We start from the raw sequence: 22644 nt of genomic DNA on the forward strand, positions 1-22644 counted from the left end.
TAGGCAGGCCTCTAGAATTCTAACACTAAATGCCCACTTTAATTTTTTATGTTGCCCTGGTTTTGGTTGATTTTACATATTTAGTTATGTGAATTTATTAAATTATTTATTTAATTTAAATAATATTTCTATAAAAGTCCTTAAAAGTAAAGGGTCATGCTACAACATGTATTCTGTTGGGGCAAATCTCATGAATATATGTGAAAATATTGTTTGAAGTGGATATATTAAAAGAAGAATATATTATTAGAAAAATATTTTCTTAACTACACCTATTGGTGTATTTAAGTGTCAGTGCTAATCAAATGGGTACTATTCCTCTTTCCCTTAATCATTTTACTCTGTCATTTCATGGAAATGCTCAACATATCAAGTCCCACATCGAGCTAAAAAAAATAATTTTGATTTTGAGTTTGTTATAATTTTTTTAAATTTTTATTTGATTTTACTTTTATTTTTTCACAGCCCTTGCAGATAAAAGGCTGTTATTCATCTGAGTAAAATGATTGATTCTTAAGGACAGAAAGAGAGAAAGAAGTTATGAAGAAGAAAAGTGTTAGTTTGTTCTCTGAGTTACTGTAGCATTTGTGTAGTTTTCTAGGACGCTAAAGCTGGTCTGATGTTTGTGCCCCTCCCCCCTCACTCCTATCCACTCCAGGAAGGAGATGACTTCGAAGTCATCCCCAACAGCGAGTTCTCTGTTTCAAGAACTGCTGGCAAAGACAATTCCTCCACCTACCACATCAATGGCAAAAAATCCACCTTCAAAGAAGTGGGCACGTTGCTGCGCAGTCATGGTATTGATCTGGACCACAACAGATTTTTGATTTTGCAGGTAATTAAATGCATGTCCTTTGCTTTTGCCTGCACCATTTCATTAGTACAATTTTGTTGTTGTATTTCATTTGATTTTTTTTAGTTTTTTTTTAAGCTGTTATTTATTTAATTATTTAATTATTTTCTGCAAGTGAAGTATGTTGCTGTGGCAAACGCTTGCAGAGGGGAACTTATTCCTCCAGAGGCCCTGGACAACTATAGCAGCGCATCATGGTTTTCAACCATCCAGAGAGAGTGCAAACCATTATTTGCTGCTTTAGATTTCTATGGGCTGAGCTACTAGACCTCCGGACAGGTCGCTGAGTGGAGCCAATCAACAGGTTGCTCACACAGGTCAATATACGGTACGCCGCCACCATACCTGCCCCGCTTTAGCAGCACGTAAATATTGGTGTGTAAAGAAAAAGCCTAACCCCAATATTACTTGTGCTGCTTCAGTATGGCAGGGTCAAGCATCAGATTGTGTGTGTGTGTGTGTGTGGGTCTCCATCCATTTGTGTCTTTCCTTTCTGCATCTTTTCTATTAAGCATGTTTTCTCCCTGTTAAATCAGTTCATGATTTGTTTGTGTGGCACAGAATTTTAATATTGCTTTTTCAGTGGATGGATTTTTCCTGGCTAATTGTGCATTCAAGCCCATTTCAGTTTCACAGTGTGAGTTTTCTGGGTGTCAGTCCAAGGGGAACACCAGAGTAGGTGTGTGTGTGTGTGTTTGGGAGGGGGTGGAGGAGGAGTGTGTGTCGGCGTCTAACGGCTCTCCCCTTCATGGGGCTAATTGGTGACGTGACAGTTTGGTGGGCGCTCGTCCGTACTTGGTATGTTGCATCCCACTGACCGCTGGCCCAGGCCGGTGTGTGTTTGGGATGCCACTGAGCTGATTTGGTCCGATTTTTCCTGTCTCTCCCTCTCGCTTCCTCACTTTGAGTGCTCCAACCTGCTGCTGTCACCTTCTGACGTAATTAGCCCGACACAAAGCAAAGGTCAAGGTTAATTGGTCCCTGATCTGTTTTTAATGAAGCACACTCGCTCGTCTTTGTGCATTGTGTTGCTATGGGGGTTTCCCCTGGAGTGTCATGGCCCAGGCTGTGGTTGATGTGGGGGTGTAGATTGTACTGGATCATCTTGAGTCTCTCTCTCTCTCTCCCCCTCACCCCCAGGATGATGCCAAGGCTGGGAAAGCCAGGCTAGGCTGCTCCCCTCAGGCCCAAGCAGGGAATCAGCCTTCTCTCACTCAGGGGCCAGTCAGTGCTCTGTAGGGCAACATGCCACAAAGTTGTTTTATTGTTTTGGGTTTTGAGGGGAGCAGTGTGTCAAAGTTGTACTTATTTGGGGTTTTGTCATGAAGGGTTTTCTATTCTATTCTGTTTCTATTTTTTTTAGGCCGGTTATGTGTCGACTGAATGCATGTATTGGTGTGTGTTAATCAGATGTCAACAAAGGCAAAGCGAGTTTGTTGCTCTGAGTAAAATTGCTGTTTAGTCATTGACTGTGGTGAACAGATAAAGACGAGAGAGTGACACATAACTTTAACATAAAGGCAGGTTAAGGGATGGATGACTGGCAAGTGGTTTGTGGTTTTTCCATGAATGCATCAGAAAATGTTTATTTTGGAGATCAGTGGCCATGCAGTCATTTTATGTGTATTTTATGTGATTTTTCTTCTTTTATTTTTGAAGGTTGGTGCTTTTTATTCAAGGAAGATTGGAATTTGCATTGAATGTTGATTTTTGCATTTTAATGTGAAAATAAATAAGCTACTTGATACACGTTTATTGTTAAATTAAGTTCTCAGAAGTTTTATGATGCTTTCCCCAGTTTTCTTCTTGGGCCAGGGAGTCCTCTTCTGCTGTGTGTGTGTCTGTGTGTGTGTGTGTGTGAGAGTGAGAGAATAAGAACATTTAAGTTTGGATTCTCTTCTGTTTGAAGAAGGTTTATTTCATTTAGAGTATGTTCATCAAGATGATGTTTTTTAAGTGTGGTGTGTGTGTGTCGTGGTTCGTGTGTGTGTGTGTGTGTGTCGTGTGGCTTCCGCTTGCAGGGCGAGGTGGAGCAGATTGCCATGATGAAGCCAAAAGGTCAGACTGAGCACGACGAGGGCATGTTGGAGTACCTGGAGGACATCATCGGCTCCTGTCGCCTCAAGCAGCCCATCCACACCCTGTGCCAGCGTGTGGAGCAGCTCAACGAGCAGCGGGGAGAGAAGGTAGTCTCCCATCCATCTTGCCCTTCCCTCCGCCCCCTCATGGTGTTCACTGCTGTGCTAAAGGAGACGGGAGTTGGATGCTCTTGGTGTTGGGCATTCATTTTTTTGTTGTTGGGTCTTAGGCCCTTATATGGTAGTGCGTGGGACTGCTTATCTATTCCCAACACACTGCGCGCACAGTGGGGCAGACGCTTGTAAAATAAGATTTGCTTTTGACCGGGCTTTGCGCTAATTCTCCTGACACCTGCCCAGGCGCTTCACAAGGCACAAAGGCTAATCTTGATACGCTCTCCAAAAACTGCCACGTTTAGACACCCAGTTAGACACCCAGACCCTCTGTCTTTTGTTAACCCTCGGCATTGTCTGGGCTAAAACAATTTAACATGGGATAGTGTGAAAAGAGTTTTTTTTTTTTTTTTTCTTCTTTCTTGAAGGCTCTGTAAGATTGTCTGTGTTAGTAATCCCCTGAAAAGAAATATAAATATACGTCTAAAAATAAAATATATATATTTTTATTTGTTTTAGTTTTTGTGTAGTGCACTGTAGCCAAACTGTGCCTGACTGGCTCTCCTATTCAGTTGTTCTTCAGGAGGATAGGCAGTATGCAGAAGAGGCTGGGTCTGGCCTGAACAAAGCCATGTGTTGTGAATGGGGGGACACTGACAGACGCACTCACAGGACATGACACATCAGATTACCCACTACACTTTGGGGCCCAATATTTGTGCTCAGTGCTGTCAGTGTCCTTATTAAAATTCTGTAACGCATCGTTAATGAGCTGGCCTAAATGACATTTTACTTGCTAATGTGACGACAAGGGGTGTGATCGCTGGAGAAACGTTTGGTTAGGGTCTGGAATTTATAGTAATTTTTTATTATTAATTTATTTGGTTTAGTTTTTTGCAATTTTGTTAACACTCAGTCTTTATAATGTAGGGTGATATTTTTCTATTTATTTATCTATCTAACAGTTTTGGGTATATTGTCCTTTTTCCCTCCTGTTGTCAAAGTTGAGCTAAATGGCTTACAAGGCGACATGAAATAATGTCGAAGACTTTTACATTTAGTCCTCCTCTAAATTGAACATTCAAACTGAAACTGGTTTCAGTCAAATGTAACGAGATCATTGCCACAGGCAACATCATTTATCAGTCATACGTTTCCTGTCCAAATAAGACTATTTGTAGATGTTTGTCAGAACAGTTTGGGGTAGTGTGTGTGTGTGTGTGTGGGTGGGGTTGGGGACAGGGTTTGAGGGAGAGAGCCATATAACAGATTGACGGACAATAAAAACTGAATGCATAATATATTTATGTATGAAATTAGTGTTTTAATATATCTAGATCTTAATAATTTTTAAGCAGTGTAGCCAACTTTTGACCTAAAGTCAAATTTGCGCCATAGAAGTGTGCTCTCCAAAGTGTGTGGTGTAGACGAATATTTTACTGCACCTCAACAAACATGACACCTAGGAGAACCACTTGTGTTTCATTTTACCCTTAATCTAAAAACTAAAGTACCCTTTCTCCAATAATACAGTGTTGATTTGGCAGCATGCCATAAAGTTCCTGTTTAATTCCCCCTTTTTGTGTTATTATCTCCACTTTCAATTTTGTATTTTGTGCTTGAAAGTCATTACTATAGGGGCTCAGAAGAATCAGTTATTTACTAGGGCAGTAGATTTGAGATCCTCTGGCCGTGACCCACGAGTCTTCCCTCCTGGGGCCCTGTGCTGCCCTAAGACTGCCCTCTTGTCTAGCACCCAACTCTGGGAGGGGGCGGGGGGACGTCACAATGCTCTTCACTAGTGTCCATGATTTCAAGTGCCACTTGGGATTTGGCCCTCCGTTTTTCAATTGTAGCTCTCATTTAGATAAGCTGTGGTTTGGGGCTGGTCGCAGGGCATGTACTAAGGCTGACGTACAGTAGTGTGCCACCTCCACTGATGCAGTCTTTGGAGATCCTAAGGCATTATCAAACTGGTTTTAATTTCTCAAGTTATTTGGTAAGACTTTTCTAGACAGTTGGGTCTACTTGTAGAAACAATCTGGATTCATGCCAAATCTTCTGCTTTCTTCCGAGTTCTGCTGTTCAGTCAATAAGACAATGATCTAATGATCTATCCCCATCTGCTATCAAATCCTTTCCTTCATTCTTGCATTTTTACTGCAAAAAAAAACTAAAAATATATACATCACAAAAACCTGCTTATCTTTTCGCCTTTTGTATACTCTACGTGGCTGTGTAGTACATTGTACAGCTTTTGTGTAAATAGTCGCCCACTGAGATCTCTGATCAATACTTTGTCATCCAGTGGGCTGCTCAAGACCAGAGTGACTCATAACTCAGACACTGGTTGTCACCTTGACCCCGCTTTGTGTTTTTTTTTTTTTTTTTTTTTTTTACCTGTGTAATGTTCCCTGGCTGTGTTGTAGAGGTAGAACTGTCAGGACATGGAGAGCCACTTATAGAAGTTGTGTTTAGGTGAAAGGTGTTGACTGTGTGTGTGTTTTGTGTGTGTGTGTGCTCATAGCTGAACCGGGTGAAGATGGTGGAGAAGGAGAAGAACTCACTGGAGGGGGAGAAGAACGCTGCAGTGGAGTTCCTGCAGCTGGAGAACGACATCTTCGGGAAGAGGAGCCAGCTCTGCCAGTACTACATGTACGTCTCCGACCCTACCGTACCGGCACAAACACACACACACACACACACACTCAAACCCCCACCACATCCTAGAAGGAAATGCCGACAACATCTCGGTCTCGAGCTGTTTTGGACACCAATTTTGAGGACTAAAGAAGTGCCATTTCATGTCCATTTCAGTGTGGTGGCACACATGATCCACACACACCCAAACCCTTTAAGGACGCAGGCACACACACCCAAACCCTTTAACAACATGGGCACAGCACAGTCCTCTGCTTGGGCTGGAAACTGTAGGGTTGTTATGGAAAATTTTGAAACGCCACATGACCTGGACTTGCATTGTGACAGTGTAGTACCACACGTGTACACAGCCATATATTAGGGTTGAGGAACACACACACACTCAGCAAGTTGCATTTAAATCAGTGGTGTGTGTGCCCAGAACAGAAAGCATTTAGCCAAGCGCTTTGAAGTGGAACGCAGGGCAAATAGCTCAGTTGAAATTGTTGCCCGTCTGGACAATGCATTACTTGTTTTAATGGCTGGAGCTGAGGTTAGTATTGTAATGTTTTGAGCACTGCATCATGTGAGCGATGAAGCGGGCACTCCTCTCGATTTTCCTGATTTCCAGTTGCACTGGCGACACGGACAACAAGACTGTGTTATGATCATGTTTAAGTCTGTGTGCGCTGGGCTACTGTTGAAGCATGGGCCTTGTGTACCTTTTTGGTATATCCTGAGGAAGTCAGAAATGCCCCATTTAATTGAAGAGAAGTTACATTTCGTATGACTGTCATTAGTCTCCATCAGTGGCGGTTGTAGTTCTGATTGCCACCAGTAGGTGGATTTTATTAGATTTTTATTTAACTTGCAGATATTTGTTTTCTTGTAATAGAGCACCCACAGCCAATTACGGTCTGCAACCACCAGTGTGTCTTCACTGGGTTGCTTTCTGGGTTGTGCTTGTGTCCTTTTGTGAAGTAAATGCATCCTAGCCGTAAGAATGCCTTCTTAATGTGCTTGACGCCGTCCCTGTGAAGCACATTACACAGCAGCCTCACGTGGACTGCGTTTGTGCACTCATAAAACGGCTTATAACAAGTGGTAGCATTTATATGGCTCTTGGAAGTGGGCATGTATTTGTGGGCCTAAAGGCCACACTCACCCTGGTCTGGTGATATGCACGGCCGCCTTGATTTTTCACGGCCTGCAGACTATATATCTATTTGACGTGTGTGTGTGTCTGTCTGTCTTTCTAAATGTTTGTGTTTGTGTGTGTGTGTGTGTGTGTGTGTGTCTGTCTGTCTGTCTGTCTGTCTGTCTGTCTGTCTGTCTGTCTGTCTGTCTGTCTGTCTGTCTGTCTGTCTGTCTGTGTGTTTAACTGTATGCCTGCGTTTCTCTCACCAGCCATGACCTGCAGAAACGTGTGGCAGAGCGTGAGGCGGAAAAACAGCAGATCCAAGAAGACACCAAGGAGCTGACTGAGAAAAACAACAAACTGGCCGAGGAGATGAAAGAGAAAACCCAAGACCTGAAAAATGTGGAGAAGTAAGGTCGCTCGGAACAAGGCCCTTTTAGCGTGTGTGAGGATACTGGGGTGGTGAAATTGCATGTATGCTCCTTGAAAAAACGTTCTGTTCTTGAGATAAGAAGGAAACCCTGAATGGAGTATCCCTTCCAGCGTCCTCCTCGTCAACTCCGTGTGTGTTTGTGTGTCCCTTCTATGCTTTGTGCTGTGTGTGTGTGTGTCCCTGTGCTGCAGCCTTACAGTGTGTGGTGTGTTGCGTCTTCTCTCTGCAGGAAGCTGGGTAAAGTGACCAAGTACATCGAGACCCAGAAGGAGAAGTTCACTCAGCTGGACCTGCAGGACGTGGAGGTGCGCGAGAAGCTCAAGCACTGCAAGAGCAAGACCAAGAAGCTGGACAAGCAGCTGGACAAGGACAGGGAGAAGGTGTGTGTGTGTGTGTGTGTGTGTGTGTGTGTGTGTGTGTGTCTGTTTGTGTGTGACTAAGCATGGCCTTTCCAGTTGCTAAGGCATGCAACATGGCTTAATCTCTTCAGTAATGAATCTGGCATCAGACAACAAAAGTAAAGATTTGTCTTTAGATCCACTTCCAGAAAAGGCAGCTGGTCCCTTACAAGTAAAAGCGCAATCAGTTTTCAATAATTAAGATTTTTATTTTTTTCAAATCAAACTTGTTTATTGTAGTACTAAAGTCATAAATAAGTGAAATTTGAAACGTCACGTGGGATTTCTTTGAAGGGAGTCGCTTGTTGTTCTAGCCTGTAAAGTTTCAGATCTGCAGATGAAGGTACGGTACGGGCCATTTTGCAGGAAATGCCTGGCCTGTGTACAACTACTCAGGAGGCGTTAACCCAGCCCAGCCTCTAGGGGGAGCACAGGAGCCTGCTCTGTAGAAGTTGGCGCAGCGAAACTGGCTCAGACACTGCCCTTGGACTGCAAGCTACTTGTAAAAAGTAACCAGAGCTATTCTTAGCCGGCATTTATATTAATTAGTCCACTTTTGTTTCTGCCAGCGTTTACATCCCCTTGCAAAAGTGTGAGTTGTGATTATTTTTATTTATTTTTTTGCCATCTGTTACACAAAGCATTGTGGCTGACAAAATGCCTTTAAATAGCATTTTTAGTAACAATGATGGTTAATTACAGTTGCGTTTTGGACCTCTTCCTGAGAGTTTAGGTCAGAGGCAGCTGAAGAACTGCGATTGTAGATCAGGCCCACTATTAAGAGGGTCCATCAGAACAATCCTAACTTTGCCTCCTGGAGGAGGGGTCATTTACACATGTCCATAGTGCTGGTCAGTTGGGTGCTCTCAGGGAGGCTCTCGTGGTTCTGACCCGCTGTGGATCCCCTGTAGCATTAGCTTTTATCTAAACTCTTACTGATGTCTCTGGTACTGGGCCTGTGTGTGTAACCCCGTGACTGGGCTGGTCTGTGGTACTGAAGTCTTTTAGCATTTGCCTGTTCTGGTACTGATGTTTGTGTAACCCCTGGACTGGTACTGGTGTTTGTGTAAGGGTGTGACTGGACTGGTACTGATGTGTGGCTGGACTGGTACTGATATGTGGCTGTCTGTGTAACCGTGTGACTGAACTGGTGCTGATGTGTGGCTGTCTCCGTGGTAACCGTGTGTGTGCAGCTGGAGGAGGTGAAGAACATCCCGGCCAGCAGTGAGAAGATCATCTCCGAGGCCACAGAGAGGAAGGAACAGCTGGAGGTCAAGAAAGTCAAGGAGGAGGAGAAGCTGGCCACAGTGATGGAGAGCCTCAAGGAGGAGACCAAAGGCCTGCAGCAGGAGAAAGAGGTCAGCATTCTCTGTGTGTGTGTGTGTCTGTGTCTGTGTGTTTACACTTCAGGCCTTGTGTCTTACTCATCACAAGTGACATACATGTAGTCTGATCAGCCATTTTCTCTGACGATGTGTGACCTGTGCAGAACTGAAAGCACTGCCTAGATGTTTTTAATGGCTCATTTCCAGGTCCTAGGACACATCTTTTTACTCTGCGTGCATCAGAGTTCCTTTTTGTTGTCAGATCTGTTTCACTGAATCACAGATGTGCGAATGCCACGCACTACGAAGCCATCTTTTTTACCCGTCACTCTGAGTCTGAAACAAGACGTGCTCATTAAGTAGTTGATTAATTAATTTCATTCATTAGCGGTTCTTCCCTTTTCCAAAAACTGAATGCGCTGTGAGGGGCGCTGGTTTTGACCCCCTGTTCCCCTGCGTCTCTCCCTAACCCCCAGGGCAAAGAGAAGGAGCTGATGGAGCTGAGCAAGGATTTGAACGAGACTCGCTCCAGGATGGACGTGGCCCAGTCGGAGCTGGACATCTACCTGAGCCAGCACAAGACCGTGCTCACGCAGCTCAACCAGGCCAAGGACACCCTGCAGGGGTCCACCGACACCCTCAAGGAGCGCAGGGCCGCCATCAAGGACCTGGAGGTCAAAATCCCACAGTGCGAAGAGCAGCTCAAGAAGGTGTGTGTGTGTGTGTGTGTGTGTGTGTGTGTGTGTGTGTGTTTTATTTGAGCAATGCTTAAAACAGTTGTAGATACAATAGCGAGTCATTTGATGCATTCAATTTCCTTTTTAACATTCTAGTAGCATTCTTTTCCTTAATCAGTTGTGAAGTGGGTTGAGCGTTTAGTTAAATATCACTGCAGGCAGTAATTGCTGCATCCAAAGAGTTGATACGGAGCATCCGAAGTCAGACACCCTGTCTGCTTTCACTGATAATCAAGTCAAGAGGAATCTTCCGTAATGTCGGATCTGTGTGTGTGTGTGTGTGTGTGTGTGTGTGTGTGTGTGTCTTCAGGATGAAAAGGAGCTGGAGCAGGGGAGCCAGGCGGACGGTCAGGCCCAGGACAAGCTGCGCGAACTGAGGCAGAAGGTGGAGGAGGCCAAGAGCTCGATGTCGTCCAACCGCAGCCGCGGTAAGGTGCTTGAGGCCCTCATGCAGCAGAAGAGGAGCGGCAAGATCACCGGCATCCTGGGACGTCTGGTGAGAAGAACACACACACGCACTCACGCATACTTGCCTACACACATGAACTATCTAACAAACACACATGCTTATGGTCAGAAGCGTGATATCACCCTTCCTACTCAAGACTGTGGGATGCTGCTGCATTTACTCCACTTCTTTTTTTTATCACTCTGCTTGCCACTTCCACCAAACTGTTATGCGCAATTTCTACTCTGCTTACTCTGGATTTGGCAAAAACTGGTGGAAAGGCGAATCTGAATCACTAGTTTCACTTTTGCTAAGGTTGCAAGAAACAACATTTGAGTTCTGCGCTCTCGAAGTGCTCTTCTAGTTAATTTGGCGTACTTGTCCCTTAATGTGCTAACATTGTTCAGCTGAAAGAGTTTAAGGAGTAGAAAGAAGAAAAAAAGCACATAATAAAAAAGACTGGCTTGTCTGTTAACATTTTTTTTTATGTGTAGACATGCCATGCAGCAATAGTCATGAGGATTGAATTTGTGGCTGTTTCATTTGTGATTGCAACCACATTTATTTGAATGCAATATTTAATTTGGCTTTCCAAGCAATTAATCAGTCAACCAGAAGGTTACAATGATGTGATGCGCTTGCTAAATGTTGGTCGGGTATCGGTAAAATGAGTGCTCAGTTCGGTAAAATGGTGCTCTGGGGCTGGGCGTTTTAGAATCGTTTTGTCGTGCACCTGTGGAGAGAAGAAAAAAATGCATGTGCTGTGGACTTTTTCAAAACTGATGGGGAAACTAGAAAAAAAAAAGAAAAAATATCCGACCACAGACCAAGCCACAAGCTCCATGTTTGGTATGGTTAACAAAAACCAACAGATCCATAATCACCCCCCCCCCCCCCCCCCCCCCCAAAAAAAAACTTTAGAAGACTGGGTGCAAGCTACCCTCACAGTTATCCAGAAAGCCAGTGAACCTTAGCAAAGGAGGGCATGTCCCTCAGGTACCTAGATACCCAGGGATCAGGCAAGATGACATTCTATTGAGACATCACACTGAAACTAATGCTCCAAGTCAGAAATAAATTATCTCTGGCCGTCACAGGAGCCCTCTTGTCTGCCCCAAGATGCCCCTTTTCGTTTTATGGATCCGTGACTCTGCCAGTGCCACGCCATGACATGCGCTCCAACCCCGCTGAGCTCCTCCATCACACTGATCCAGCAGCGGAATGAATTGCAGAGAGAGCACAGAATGAGGTCCTCCTTTGGCCTAGGGCTCGCTGGGCCACTCTTCAGCATGACAAAGACCTGGGAGGAAATATTAAATACTGCATGCCGTGTACTGTGGGAAATGTATAAGCACCACTCCAGGCTACGCTTTTATTAATGTTTTCCTCTGTGTGACGCTCTTTAATATTGTGTAGATTTAGCGCTGATTCTCTGCAAGTGGGTTTTATTATGGTTTTGTAAGGCCTGTGTTGTCACGCTCGCGTGCCGTGCACACTCTCAAATGCTTCGTCTGTCTCTGTTGGTTGCCAGGGTGACCTAGGGGCCATTGATATGAAGTACGACATCGCCATCTCTTCCAGCTGTGGCTCTCTGGACAACATCCTGGTGGACACCATTGACACGGCGCAGAAGTGCGTCAATTTCCTTAAAGCTCAGAACATCGGCGTTGCCACATTCATCGGCCTAGACAAGGTGGGAATCTAAAGTGTGTGTGTGTGTGTGTGTGTGTGTGTGTGTGTGTGTGTGTGTGTGTGTGTGTGTGTGTGTCTCTGTCTGTATCCATGTGAGAGACAGAGACACAGATATGGTGTCAAACTGAAAGGACTTCCTGGCACAGTAGATGCTTACTAAACATTCGACCGTTGACCCTCAGATGAAGGTGTGGGAGAAGAACATGGGCGCCATCTCGACCCCCGACAACATCCCTCGTCTGTTTGACATGGTGAAGGTGAAGGACGAGTCTGTGCGGCCGGCCTTCTACTTTGCCATGAGGGACACGCTGGTGGCCAAGGACCTGGAGCAGGCCACCAGGGTCGCCTTCCAGAAGGACAGGCGCTGGAGGGTCGTCACCATGCAGGGCCAGATCATCGAAATGGCTGGTACGGGGTTTGTCTGTCTGTCTGGGAGACTATGGATTAGTGTGTGTGTGTGTGTGTGTGTGTGTGAGATACAGGCTGGAAAGGTCTGCTTGTATGCATGAGTCTGTCTGTTCAGGTTAAATAAATGTCTCCTAATATGTCCCTCCCCTCCTCCCATTGCTCAGGTACCATGACTGGGGGTGGCAGCCGTGTGATGAGGGGGAAGATGGGCTCCTCCATCGGCTCTGAGATCAGCCAGACGGAGGTGAGCAGGACCAGCCCGAGAGAGATTCCATGAAGAAATGCTAACAATGTTTGTCAATGTGTCTGTGTTGACTGTTAGTTTGTTTGGAATAACCAAGACTGTTCAATGGCACTATATGTGATCAAATGAAAAATATCAAAAGACCCTTAATGAATGGGGAACTCAAACAGTGGTGTGTCTGTCTTCACTCATGTGTTAACCTGTGTGTGTGTGTGCCTGTCAGTGTGTGTCTTCACTCATGTATTAACCTGTGTGTGTGTGTGTGTGTGTGTGTGTGTGTGTGTGTGTCTCTCAGTGTGTGTCTTCACTCATGTATTAACCTGTGTGTGTGTGTGTGTGTGTGTGTGTGTGTGTGTCTGTCTCTCAGTGTGTGTCTTCACTCATGTATTAACGTGTGTGTGTGTGTGTGTGTGTGTGTGTGTGTGTAGCTGGACCAGATGGAGAGCCGTCTGCGGGAGAACCTGACCCAGAGGCAGGGCTGGCAGCAGCAGAGGCAGCAGCTGGAGGAGAAGGTGCATCGCCAGAGACAGGCGCTCAGGGACATGAAGAACACACTAGAGAAATACACCGCCAGCATCCAGGTAAGCGCACACACACACACACACACACACACACGAGAGAAATGCATCGTCAGCATCCAAGTACGCAAACATGCTTAAACACACAAATTATATGTTCAGGCATCCAAACACCTGAGGGGTACACTACTAACATTAAGCTAAGCCAACACACACACACACACACACACACACAGTGTGCATCCAACATAAAATCACAGGTTCTGGAATGGTCCGTTTTGTCCACCTGCATACACACATGATCACTCAAGGGCAGAAAAGACTAGCATGCAGGCCAGCTATTTCTCTGCAGCAGGTGTAAGTGTCTGTCCCCGGTGACCTGTCCTCACCCGTCCTTTGTCTCCACAGGGCCTGGCAGAGCAGGAGATTCTCCTCAAGTCTCAGATTAAGAAGCTAGAGGCTAGCGTCATCGCCGCTGCCCCCGACAAGGCCAAGCAGAAACAGATGGAGAAGAACCTGGAGGCCTTCAAGAAAGGTGTGTGTGTGTGTGCAACTCTGAATGGAGCATGGCGCATTTGCGTGTGGGCCGTGTGCTGGAGTTGGAGTATGTGCACAGTGATGTGATCTGGTGGGAGTCTCCCAGGGTTCACTTTCAATGGCGTAATGCTCAATGGTCTCCAACAGTTGACAATTCACGGACACAGCCAGATCGCCATGGCAACATCCAGTGTAGAAACTAAATCGAAATTTGTACAACTCCAACAGTTACACAAATCTATCTGGAAGCAGGATCCTGGAGGAGAGTCTAGGAAGGTGACACTAACCCCTGCTCTCTCTCCATTTCCCCCCCACCCTTAGACTTTGAGGCGGCCTCCAGTAAGGCAGGGAAGGTGGAGGCCGAGGTGAAGAGGCTGCACACCCTCATCGTGGACATCAACAGCCACAAGCTGAAGGCCCAGCAGGACAAGCTGGACAAGGTCAACAAGGAGCTGGACGAGTGCACCTCCGCCATCACCAAGGCCCAGGTGGCCATCAAGACCGCTGGACGGTGAGTGATTTAACCCCTCGTCCTCTGTCTCTCGTTACCGTCCCCTGTGATCCTACAGTTTATCTGCTGGAGTAGGGGGTTGACATCACCTAAATCATTCGTTTGACTAGTCAGCAGCACACACACACACACACAACTGTTTCGTGACACCTGAAGCAATGTATAACTATAGCGCAGCAAACCTTCAGCATTTACACAAATGTTTTTAAGTCAGAATTTAAAAGTGTATCAGCTATGTACTTTAAAGGTCTGTTTGACCACCCTATGTGGAGTTAGGAGTCTCTGCCTATTAATTTAGATAGGAGCCTGATCTTGTTTGAAATAGCTTCCCAGAGGCGTGACCAGGAAGGCTGCTGAGTGGCGAGACACCCATCGGGGCTTTGGTGCTAGTCTTGAGCACAGTTCTAAAGGATAAGGAAAAAAAATGCTGAAATAAACAGCTTCATCAAGAGTTCCTTTCTCCTCATTCCCTCCCCAGTAATCTGAAGAAGTCCGAGGAGACTGTAGCCAAGGAGGAGCAGGAGATGGAGGAGAGCAAGAAGACCATGGAGGAGCTGACGGAGCAGCTGAAGCACCTGGAGGAGCAGGCAGGAGAGATCATGAAGGCCTGCCAGGAGGCTGAGGTAGGCTCCACTGCAGCCTCATCGTGCCCTTTACACTGCAGCCTCATCGTGCCCTTTACAACACTGATGTGAACACAGACAGTTGCAGACACCACGGAGGCGTAGTTGTCCTTATTTCACTTTCTAGTCCGCTTTCAGTCCAGTGGTTGGTGCTCTTCTAGCGTAGTGGCCGACATTTACGTCACACAGGTGCACAAAGTACAATCAAGCTGTTGGGATCTCACCCTTCCATTCTCAGGTTAGCTAGTTAGCAGGCCTGCTGTCCTGGAAGACATTTGGGGGTTGGAAATTCAAACGGGCAGTTTAAAATGTTTATTAGTGTGCTTGCCCGAAGGGAAGCACAGTATTGTTATCGTCAAGTTTTCTTTATTTATTAGTGTGCTTGCCCGAAGGGAAGCACAGTATTGTTATCGTCAAGTTTTCTTTATTTATTTATTCCGTACGTTTTTCTTGCAGCTAACTACTCCTCGCCCGATTGAGCTAGAGACGCCATTCAAACACCAAAACGTCCGGCCCGATCCGGTGCAAGCTGCTATGACTTTTCGTGGCGGTACACCTTGCCACCCCTTTTTTATTCCTCTTTTTCATCCCCTTTTCCTCTCATTGACTAACATGGTGGAAGGTTGAGCCATTGTGACGTCACACACTCTGAGATAGGAGAAGCTCTCTTAAATGCCATAACAATCATGCTAATCGAAAACCACCATCAAGGTTTATACCTCTTAAATGCCATAAAAATCATGTAAATCGAAAACCACCATTAAGCTTTATATCATGATACAGTAGTAGGTATAGCTAGCGAGTTGTTTACGTTCACAACCCTCAGACAGTTAAAAAGGCCCGACAACAGTCACCAAAGAAAACCTAGATATACTATTGATACTATCGTGAAAAGACTCAGTGATGATAGCTAGCGAGCTATTTAGCCTTCACCCAGGCTCAGGTTTATTTTGAGTGGTTCGGGAACTACGTATGCAGTAGTTGGCTGTACCAACTCAAGAAAACACCTGAACGAGTGGTTAGATAGAGAGTGCAAAATATTAAAACGAATGTAGTGGCAACAGTTTCAGGTACAGTTTATACACCCGCTCTAACAGTGTTAACCAGTATGTGAGTAACGTGGGTTTTATTAAGGCATAGCGTGTGTAATGTGTAGCTATTTCATTCCGTTTGTTAACCTTTCCGGCTGTCTGTATACCAGCAGCAGAGCGGAGCATTTCACTCCCCTGCCATCTCGGAATGAAATAGCTACACAATACACACGCTATGCTTTAATAAAACTCACGTTTTACGAGACACCAACAGAGGCACAATCGACAAGTCTTACCATTGAAGATCTTTGACGTTCGGTCTGAAACTACAACCAGCCATCCAGGTTAATCCAAGTTATTGTGAAGAACGACAGTTGCATCAATCATTTCATTAAAACTTCACACTTATTACATTGGACATATCCACCAGCCTAATTAGAATCTGCATTGTCTACTGAGCAGAAATATCTCCATACAGTAGATTTCCCTTCGTTTAGTATCATTTTAAACTTTCCAGATGACTGTATTGCTCGTCAAGTGATACGTGTCCAGAAACAAGGCCCTTTGTCTAGATAGCCATAGCTAGCATAACTGCCATTGAAATCCAATGGTAATGCTACCTAGCTAGGTATGCTAATTGTCGGTATCCATCGTTAACTCGTTAATCGTTAACCATCATGTCACTGGCTTTAATTTAAGAATGGCATGTTAGTAGTACATATAATATCAGTACACTTGATTCATTACTGCTGATGTGTTACTTATATATGTTACTTATTAGCAGCTAGCTACCTAGCTAGCCACTATGAGTTCCAATGTGTTTTCAGTTAGTGTTAGCGGCAAGCTAAGCTAGCTGCTGTAATAGTTGAGTTGAGCTTCAGTTAAGACGCTGCGTACCGTACTTCATCATCACATTCGATTATTTATTACAAACAAATTCGAATTCAGCTGTAGGCATGAGATCTGTATCTTGGAGACTAATTGCATCCACAATTTAAGTACTGCAAGCTAGACTACTACAGTTGACACAACACAGGAGGTCCCTGGGCCTGAGAAGGGAAGGTAAGGTAAGGAGTTTAATGTGGCTATAATATGGAATTTTAAATGTGCCTAAAACTAGACTAAATTGTAATGAGTTTTCGAAAACTAGACTGAAACTAAGAAGGATAACTATGACTAAATGTGACTAAAACTTATATGCATTTTTGTCTTTAGACTGAATCTAAAAATAGCTGCCAAAATGAACACTGAGATAGGGGACCCCTTAATCTGCAATTCATGGTTGCTAGCTCTAATCAGATGTACTACCTAGGCTTATAAGAGAAGACAAACTTTTTATGCCAATGAACACCAATAACTAGAACTAATTTGACAGACTATAAACCAATGTGATACACGTGCTCTCTATCTATACAGTAAAAGTGTTGCTTACGTTTGATACTAGACCTACAGTCTAACTCTAACTGCATTAAGTCTAACATAGGCCTATTTTACAATAAACTTTAAGTAAAGCTGGTTATGTAACCGCATTCATTCCAATATTGTTGCACAGATGTTTCCTTTTACCAAGATAACAATTTCAACAATTCACTTAGCTCAGTAAGTCAGTATAACGAAACTCTGGAACTATTAGGCTATGACCAAATGTAACACCCTTTCACAATAAACAAGCAAACAAACAAACAAAAACAGAACAACAAAGATACCCTCATATGTCTAAACGTCAGTGGAGCCAAAATATAATGGTTGAGCTTGGTTGCTTGCTAAAATATATTGGAAGAAGGCCCCACTATACTGACTGAGTAGATGTAAATACATGTTAATTCATAGGCACTTGTTCTCTCTGTCACAGAGCAAGCACACTCTCGCAGTTCGTTCACGAAACGCATTCTAGTTTATTCCGTACGTTTTTCTTGCAGCTAACTACTCCTCGCCCGATTGAGCTAGAGACGCCATTCAAACACCAAAACGTCCGGCCCGATCCGGTGCAAGCTGCTATGACTTTTCGTGGCGATACTCTTTGCCACTCCTTTTTTATCCCTCTTTTTCATCCCCTTTTTCTCTCATTGACTAACATGGGGAAGGTTGAGCCATTGTGATGTCACGCACTCTAGCCAACTGACATTAGATCAGTTGACATAGGAGAAGCTCTCTTAAATGCCAGAAGTGGTTAGATAGAGAGTGCAAAATATTAAAACGAATGTAGTGGCAACAGTTTCAGGTACAGTTTATACACCCGCTCTAACAGTGTTAACCAGTATGTGAGTAACGTGGGTTTTATTAAGGCATAGCGTGTGTAATGTGTAGCTATTTCATTCCGTTTGTTAACCTTTCCGGCTGTCTGTATACCAGCAGCAGAGCGGAGCATTTCACTCCCCTGCAATCTCGGAATGAAATAGCTACACAATACACACGCTATGCTTTAATAAAATTCACGTTTTACGAGACACCAACAGAGGCACAACCGACAAGTCTTACCATTGAAGATCTTTGACGTTCGGTCTGAAACTTCATCCAGCCATCCAGGTTAATCCAAGTTGTTCTGGAGAACGACAGTTGCATCAATCATATTTCATTAAAACTTCACACTTCTTACATTGGACATATCCACCAGCCTAATTAGAATCTGCATTGTCTACTGAGCAGAAAATTCTCCATACAGTAGATTTCCCTTCGTTTAGTATCATTTTAAACTTTCCAGATGACTGTATTGCCCTCGCTCGTCAAGTGATGCGTGTCCAGAAACAAGGCTCCTTTGACTGGATAGCCAGAGCTAGCATAACTGCCATTGAAATCCAATGGTAATGCTACCTAGCTAGGTATGCTAATTGTCGGTATCCATCGTTAACTCGTTAATCGTTAACCATCATGTCACTGGCTTTAATTTAAGAATGGCATGTTAGTAGTACATTTAGTAGTACATTTAATATCAGTACACTTGATTCATTACTGCTGATGTGTTACTTATATATGTTACTTATTAGCAGCTAGCTACCTAGCTAGCCACTGTGTTCCGATGTGTTTTCAGTTAGCGTTAGCGGCAAGCTAGCTGCTGTAATAGTTGAGTTGAGCTTCAGTTAAGACGCTGCGTACCGTACTTCATCATCACATTCGATTATTTATTACAAACAAATTCGAATTCAGCTGTAGGCATGAGATCTGTATCTTGGAGACTAATTGCATCCACAATGTAAGTACTGCAAGCTAGACTACTATGCAGTTGACACAACACAGGAGGTCCCTGGGCCTGAGAAGGGAAGGGAATGAGTTTAATGTGGCTATAATATGGAATTTTAAATGTGCCTAAAACTAGACTAAATTGTAATGAGTTTTCGAAAACTAGACTGAAACTAAGAAGGATAACTATGACTAAATGTGACTAAAACTAATATGCATTTTTGTCTTAAGACTGAATCTAAAAATAGCTGCCAAAATGAACACTGAGATAGGGGACCCCTTAATCTGCAATTCATGGTTGCTAGCTCTAATCAGATGTACTACCTAGGCTTATAAGAGAAGACTAACTTTGTATGGCAACGAACACCAATAACTAGAACTAATTTGACAGACTATAAACCAATGTGATACACGTGCTCTCTATCTATACAGTAAAAGTGTTGCTTACGTTTGATACTACACCTACAGACTAACTCTAACTGCATTAAGTCTAACATATAGGCCTATCTTACAATAAACTTTAAGTAAAGCTGGCTATGTAACCGCATTCATTCTAATATTGTTGCAGAGATGTTTCCTTTTACCAAGATAGCAATTTCAACAATTCACTTAGCTCAGTAAGTCAGTATAACGAAACTCTGAGATACCCTCATATGTCTAAACGTCAGTGGAGCCAAAATATAATGGTTGAGCTTGGTTGCTTGCTAAAATATATTGGAAGAAGGCCCCACTACACTGATTGAGTAGATGTAAATACATGTTAATTCATAGGCACTTGTTCTCTCTGTCACAGAGCAAGCACACTCTCGCAGTTCGTTCACGAAACGCATTCTAGTTATAAATGTTTTTATTTGTGCCTTTTAAGAAGGCTTTGGTAACCTCCAGTCTGGCCATTCCCTTGATGGTGTATCTAGCAACAGGTGTGATTGTATGCAGGGGCCAAATGTGTTCGTTGATGGACGTGCTTGTGGTCCTCCTGTCCTGTAGGAGGCGCTCCCAGAGGTGCAGGAGCAGCACAAAGCGGTGCTGCAGGAAATCAAAGTCCTGCAGGAGCAGGAGCACGCCGTGCAGAAGGAGTCCCTCAACGTTCGGCTCAAAGTGGAGCAGATCGACACAGCCATCAGCGAGAACAATACCAAGATCAAACACTGGCAGAAAGAGGTCCGTCAAAAATCTCACACGCACATACATACACACACACACACACACTCATACATATGGTCTATATCACCTGTTAGTTCTGCAGTTATGTTGGCTATTCTGCCCAGAGGCACATCAGCTGAAAGAGCTTTTAGAAAGTTCTGAGAGACTGGTACTGTACTATATGATGACTTCCTTCTCTCTTTCTGTGTTAACCCTGACTGGGTATTGACTACTCACTCTCTCACACTCAATCACACACACACACACACACACACTCATTATTTTGCGCTCATTCTTTATCTTGTTGTCTCATTATTTTCCCCGACGTTCATGCTGTCCCGTCCCTCCTCAGTGCACCAAGCTGTCTCTGCACTCCGTGGATGACCAGCCGGCGGAGGAGCTGGCCACCTTGAGCCCCGAGGAGCTGCAGGCCATCCGCAGCTCCGACGTGCTGAAGAACGAGATCGCCCTGCTGGAGGACCGCTGTGCCCACATGAAGCCCAACCTGGGAGCCATAGCTGAGTTCAAGAAGAAGGTACTCATGGCCACCAGAACAACTAAACGATGCACTCACTGTAGTAACACTTCTGTTGGATACAAGTATTAAAGGCACCCACTGCAACTTTATAGGCTTGAGACTCGAAAAATAAACATTCAATTTCTAGTCTTTTTTTACACGTAGTAAGTTTCAATAGCTCCATACCATTACATATCGACATTCAAGGAGCAAAGATGAGACGTCGTTGTGTGGTGAGAACTGATAGAAAATCGTAAACAACAACAATCGCCAGTGGGGAGAGGCCATTTTTCCATTGACTGGAATCCTGCTTTATTTATTGGTGGCACCAATAAATAAAGAAAATGGCGGTGATTGTTGTTTTTATCGATTTTATATCAGTTCTCACCACACGACGTCTCATCTCTGCTCCTTGAATGTCGATATGTAATGGTATGGAGTTATTGAAACTTACTACGTGTAAAAAAGACTAGAAATGTAATGTTTATTTTTAAGCCTCGAAAGTTGCACTGGTGACCCGGTTTTGTTTTCAAGGCATGTCGGAATTGTGGACAACGAGTTGCCCAAATCCTTGTCAATCCAGCACAGGTACATTCTTCTGCTGACTCCATCAAGGGGAGCAAAAACATTCAGAAATACATGGCATTTCGTCACCAAGCACCAAGCGACACACATCGCCTACGTTGAATGATAACTAGTAATAATACTTTTAGAAATGATTTAGTTCGGTTAAGCTAGTTTAATGTTAGTTAGCTAACGTTGGCTACAAAGGCTGGCTTGCATGCTAGCTAACTAGTCTAATCTGTATTTCCTGTAGGCCTACTATGGTAGGTACATGATTAAAGGTAACACAAAAATCCATAAATATAATGTGTTATTATAAAAAAAAGAAAGAAAAAAAACGATTGTTAATAGTTTTTTTTTTTTACCTCTAATAAGATTGTATTAGTTGTTATTACTATAATAGAATACTTTTGAATATGATTGTCTAATTTACGTTGTCTGTTTGGTTTTTGTTCAAAAAATCTAAGAAAACACTTTGTATCTGTAGACTAATGCTAATAGTCTTATTATTGCCATTTGATGACAATTGTTCATATACTGTAAGCCTACATAAGTGTGTTTATTATTTTGAACAAAGGTTAGGCCTAAATGTTATTTCACAAGTTTCTAAAAGTGCCCCCATTTTTTTTTTAAATGCCCCTGGATTTCAGTAAATCGTTTTGTCATGTATAGCCCATTAACAAGAATGGTGAAGTCTTGCAAAAAATATTGGTTTTATGCCCTAGCTTTGAACTAGTAAGTGATAATATCGTGATAATATGAAGATCAAATATCAAGGCGGTATGCAGCCACGACCCAAAGTGAGTGCCGATTTTTTTTTCAGTCAGATAATTTTTTTTTGCTTTAATCCCTGGGAATAGAGATGTATTAACCAGTCATGCCTCTCCTGCTGCTTTTGTTGTCATCATGCAGATAAAGAATGCATTGATTGTCAGTACTTTAGAATGGAAAAACTTGGGACTTGTCTTCCCATGTGGGAGGCCTCCTTGTGTCCCTGCGTACACTGATCCCTGTGTGGTCCCTACAGGAAGAGCTGTATCTGCAGAGGGTGGGGGAGCTGGACGAGATCACCACGCAGAGAGACGACTTCAAGCGCGGCTACGAGGAGCTGCGCAAGCAGCGGCTGCACGAGTTCATGGGCGGCTTCAACATAATCACCAACAAGCTGAAGGAGAACTACCAGATGCTGACACAAGGGGGAGACGCAGAGCTGGAACTGGTCGACAGCTTGGACCCCTTCTCCGAGGGCATCAACTTCAGGCAAGGACTCCCTATGGAATTGAGCCAGTACTTTATAGAGGCCGTGAGCTGGGTTAGCATTAGCATCCTCTTTGTGTAGCCAAGCAAAAAAAGCTTGCTGATCAATTGCAATTTCAGTATTGCAAGGGTTCCCACAGTCATGTTCTTGTATTCTTCCATTAATAATGTTTCATTGGGCTTATTTCTGCACCGTGAAGGTTTCCTGTTTAATTGGCAGTCAATTAGCCAGTTAAAACTAGCCTATTAGAAATGTAA

General features: G+C 43.9%; 1 protein-coding gene across 1 annotated transcript in view; it reads left to right on the forward strand.

Moving 5' to 3' along the window:
- smc4 (structural maintenance of chromosomes 4) overlaps nt 1-22644 on the forward strand; it is a 28953-nt gene that overhangs the window by 4882 nt on the left and 1427 nt on the right. Inside the window, exons 5-22 of the mRNA XM_080844900.1 lie at nt 659-835; nt 2875-3039; nt 5573-5700; nt 7093-7233; nt 7486-7636; nt 8848-9012; nt 9456-9689; nt 10027-10212; nt 11696-11857; nt 12039-12264; nt 12429-12508; nt 12937-13089; nt 13435-13561; nt 13885-14074; nt 14553-14697; nt 19893-20066; nt 20401-20583; nt 22157-22389. Of these exons, the coding sequence (XP_080701026.1) occupies nt 659-835; nt 2875-3039; nt 5573-5700; nt 7093-7233; nt 7486-7636; nt 8848-9012; nt 9456-9689; nt 10027-10212; nt 11696-11857; nt 12039-12264; nt 12429-12508; nt 12937-13089; nt 13435-13561; nt 13885-14074; nt 14553-14697; nt 19893-20066; nt 20401-20583; nt 22157-22389 (3020 nt within the window). The remainder of the gene's footprint in view (nt 1-658; nt 836-2874; nt 3040-5572; nt 5701-7092; nt 7234-7485; nt 7637-8847; nt 9013-9455; nt 9690-10026; nt 10213-11695; nt 11858-12038; nt 12265-12428; nt 12509-12936; nt 13090-13434; nt 13562-13884; nt 14075-14552; nt 14698-19892; nt 20067-20400; nt 20584-22156; nt 22390-22644) is intronic.

This window comes from Sprattus sprattus, assembly GCF_963457725.1.
Source record: "Sprattus sprattus genome assembly, chromosome: 9".
NCBI lineage: Eukaryota > Metazoa > Chordata > Actinopteri > Clupeiformes > Clupeidae > Sprattus > Sprattus sprattus.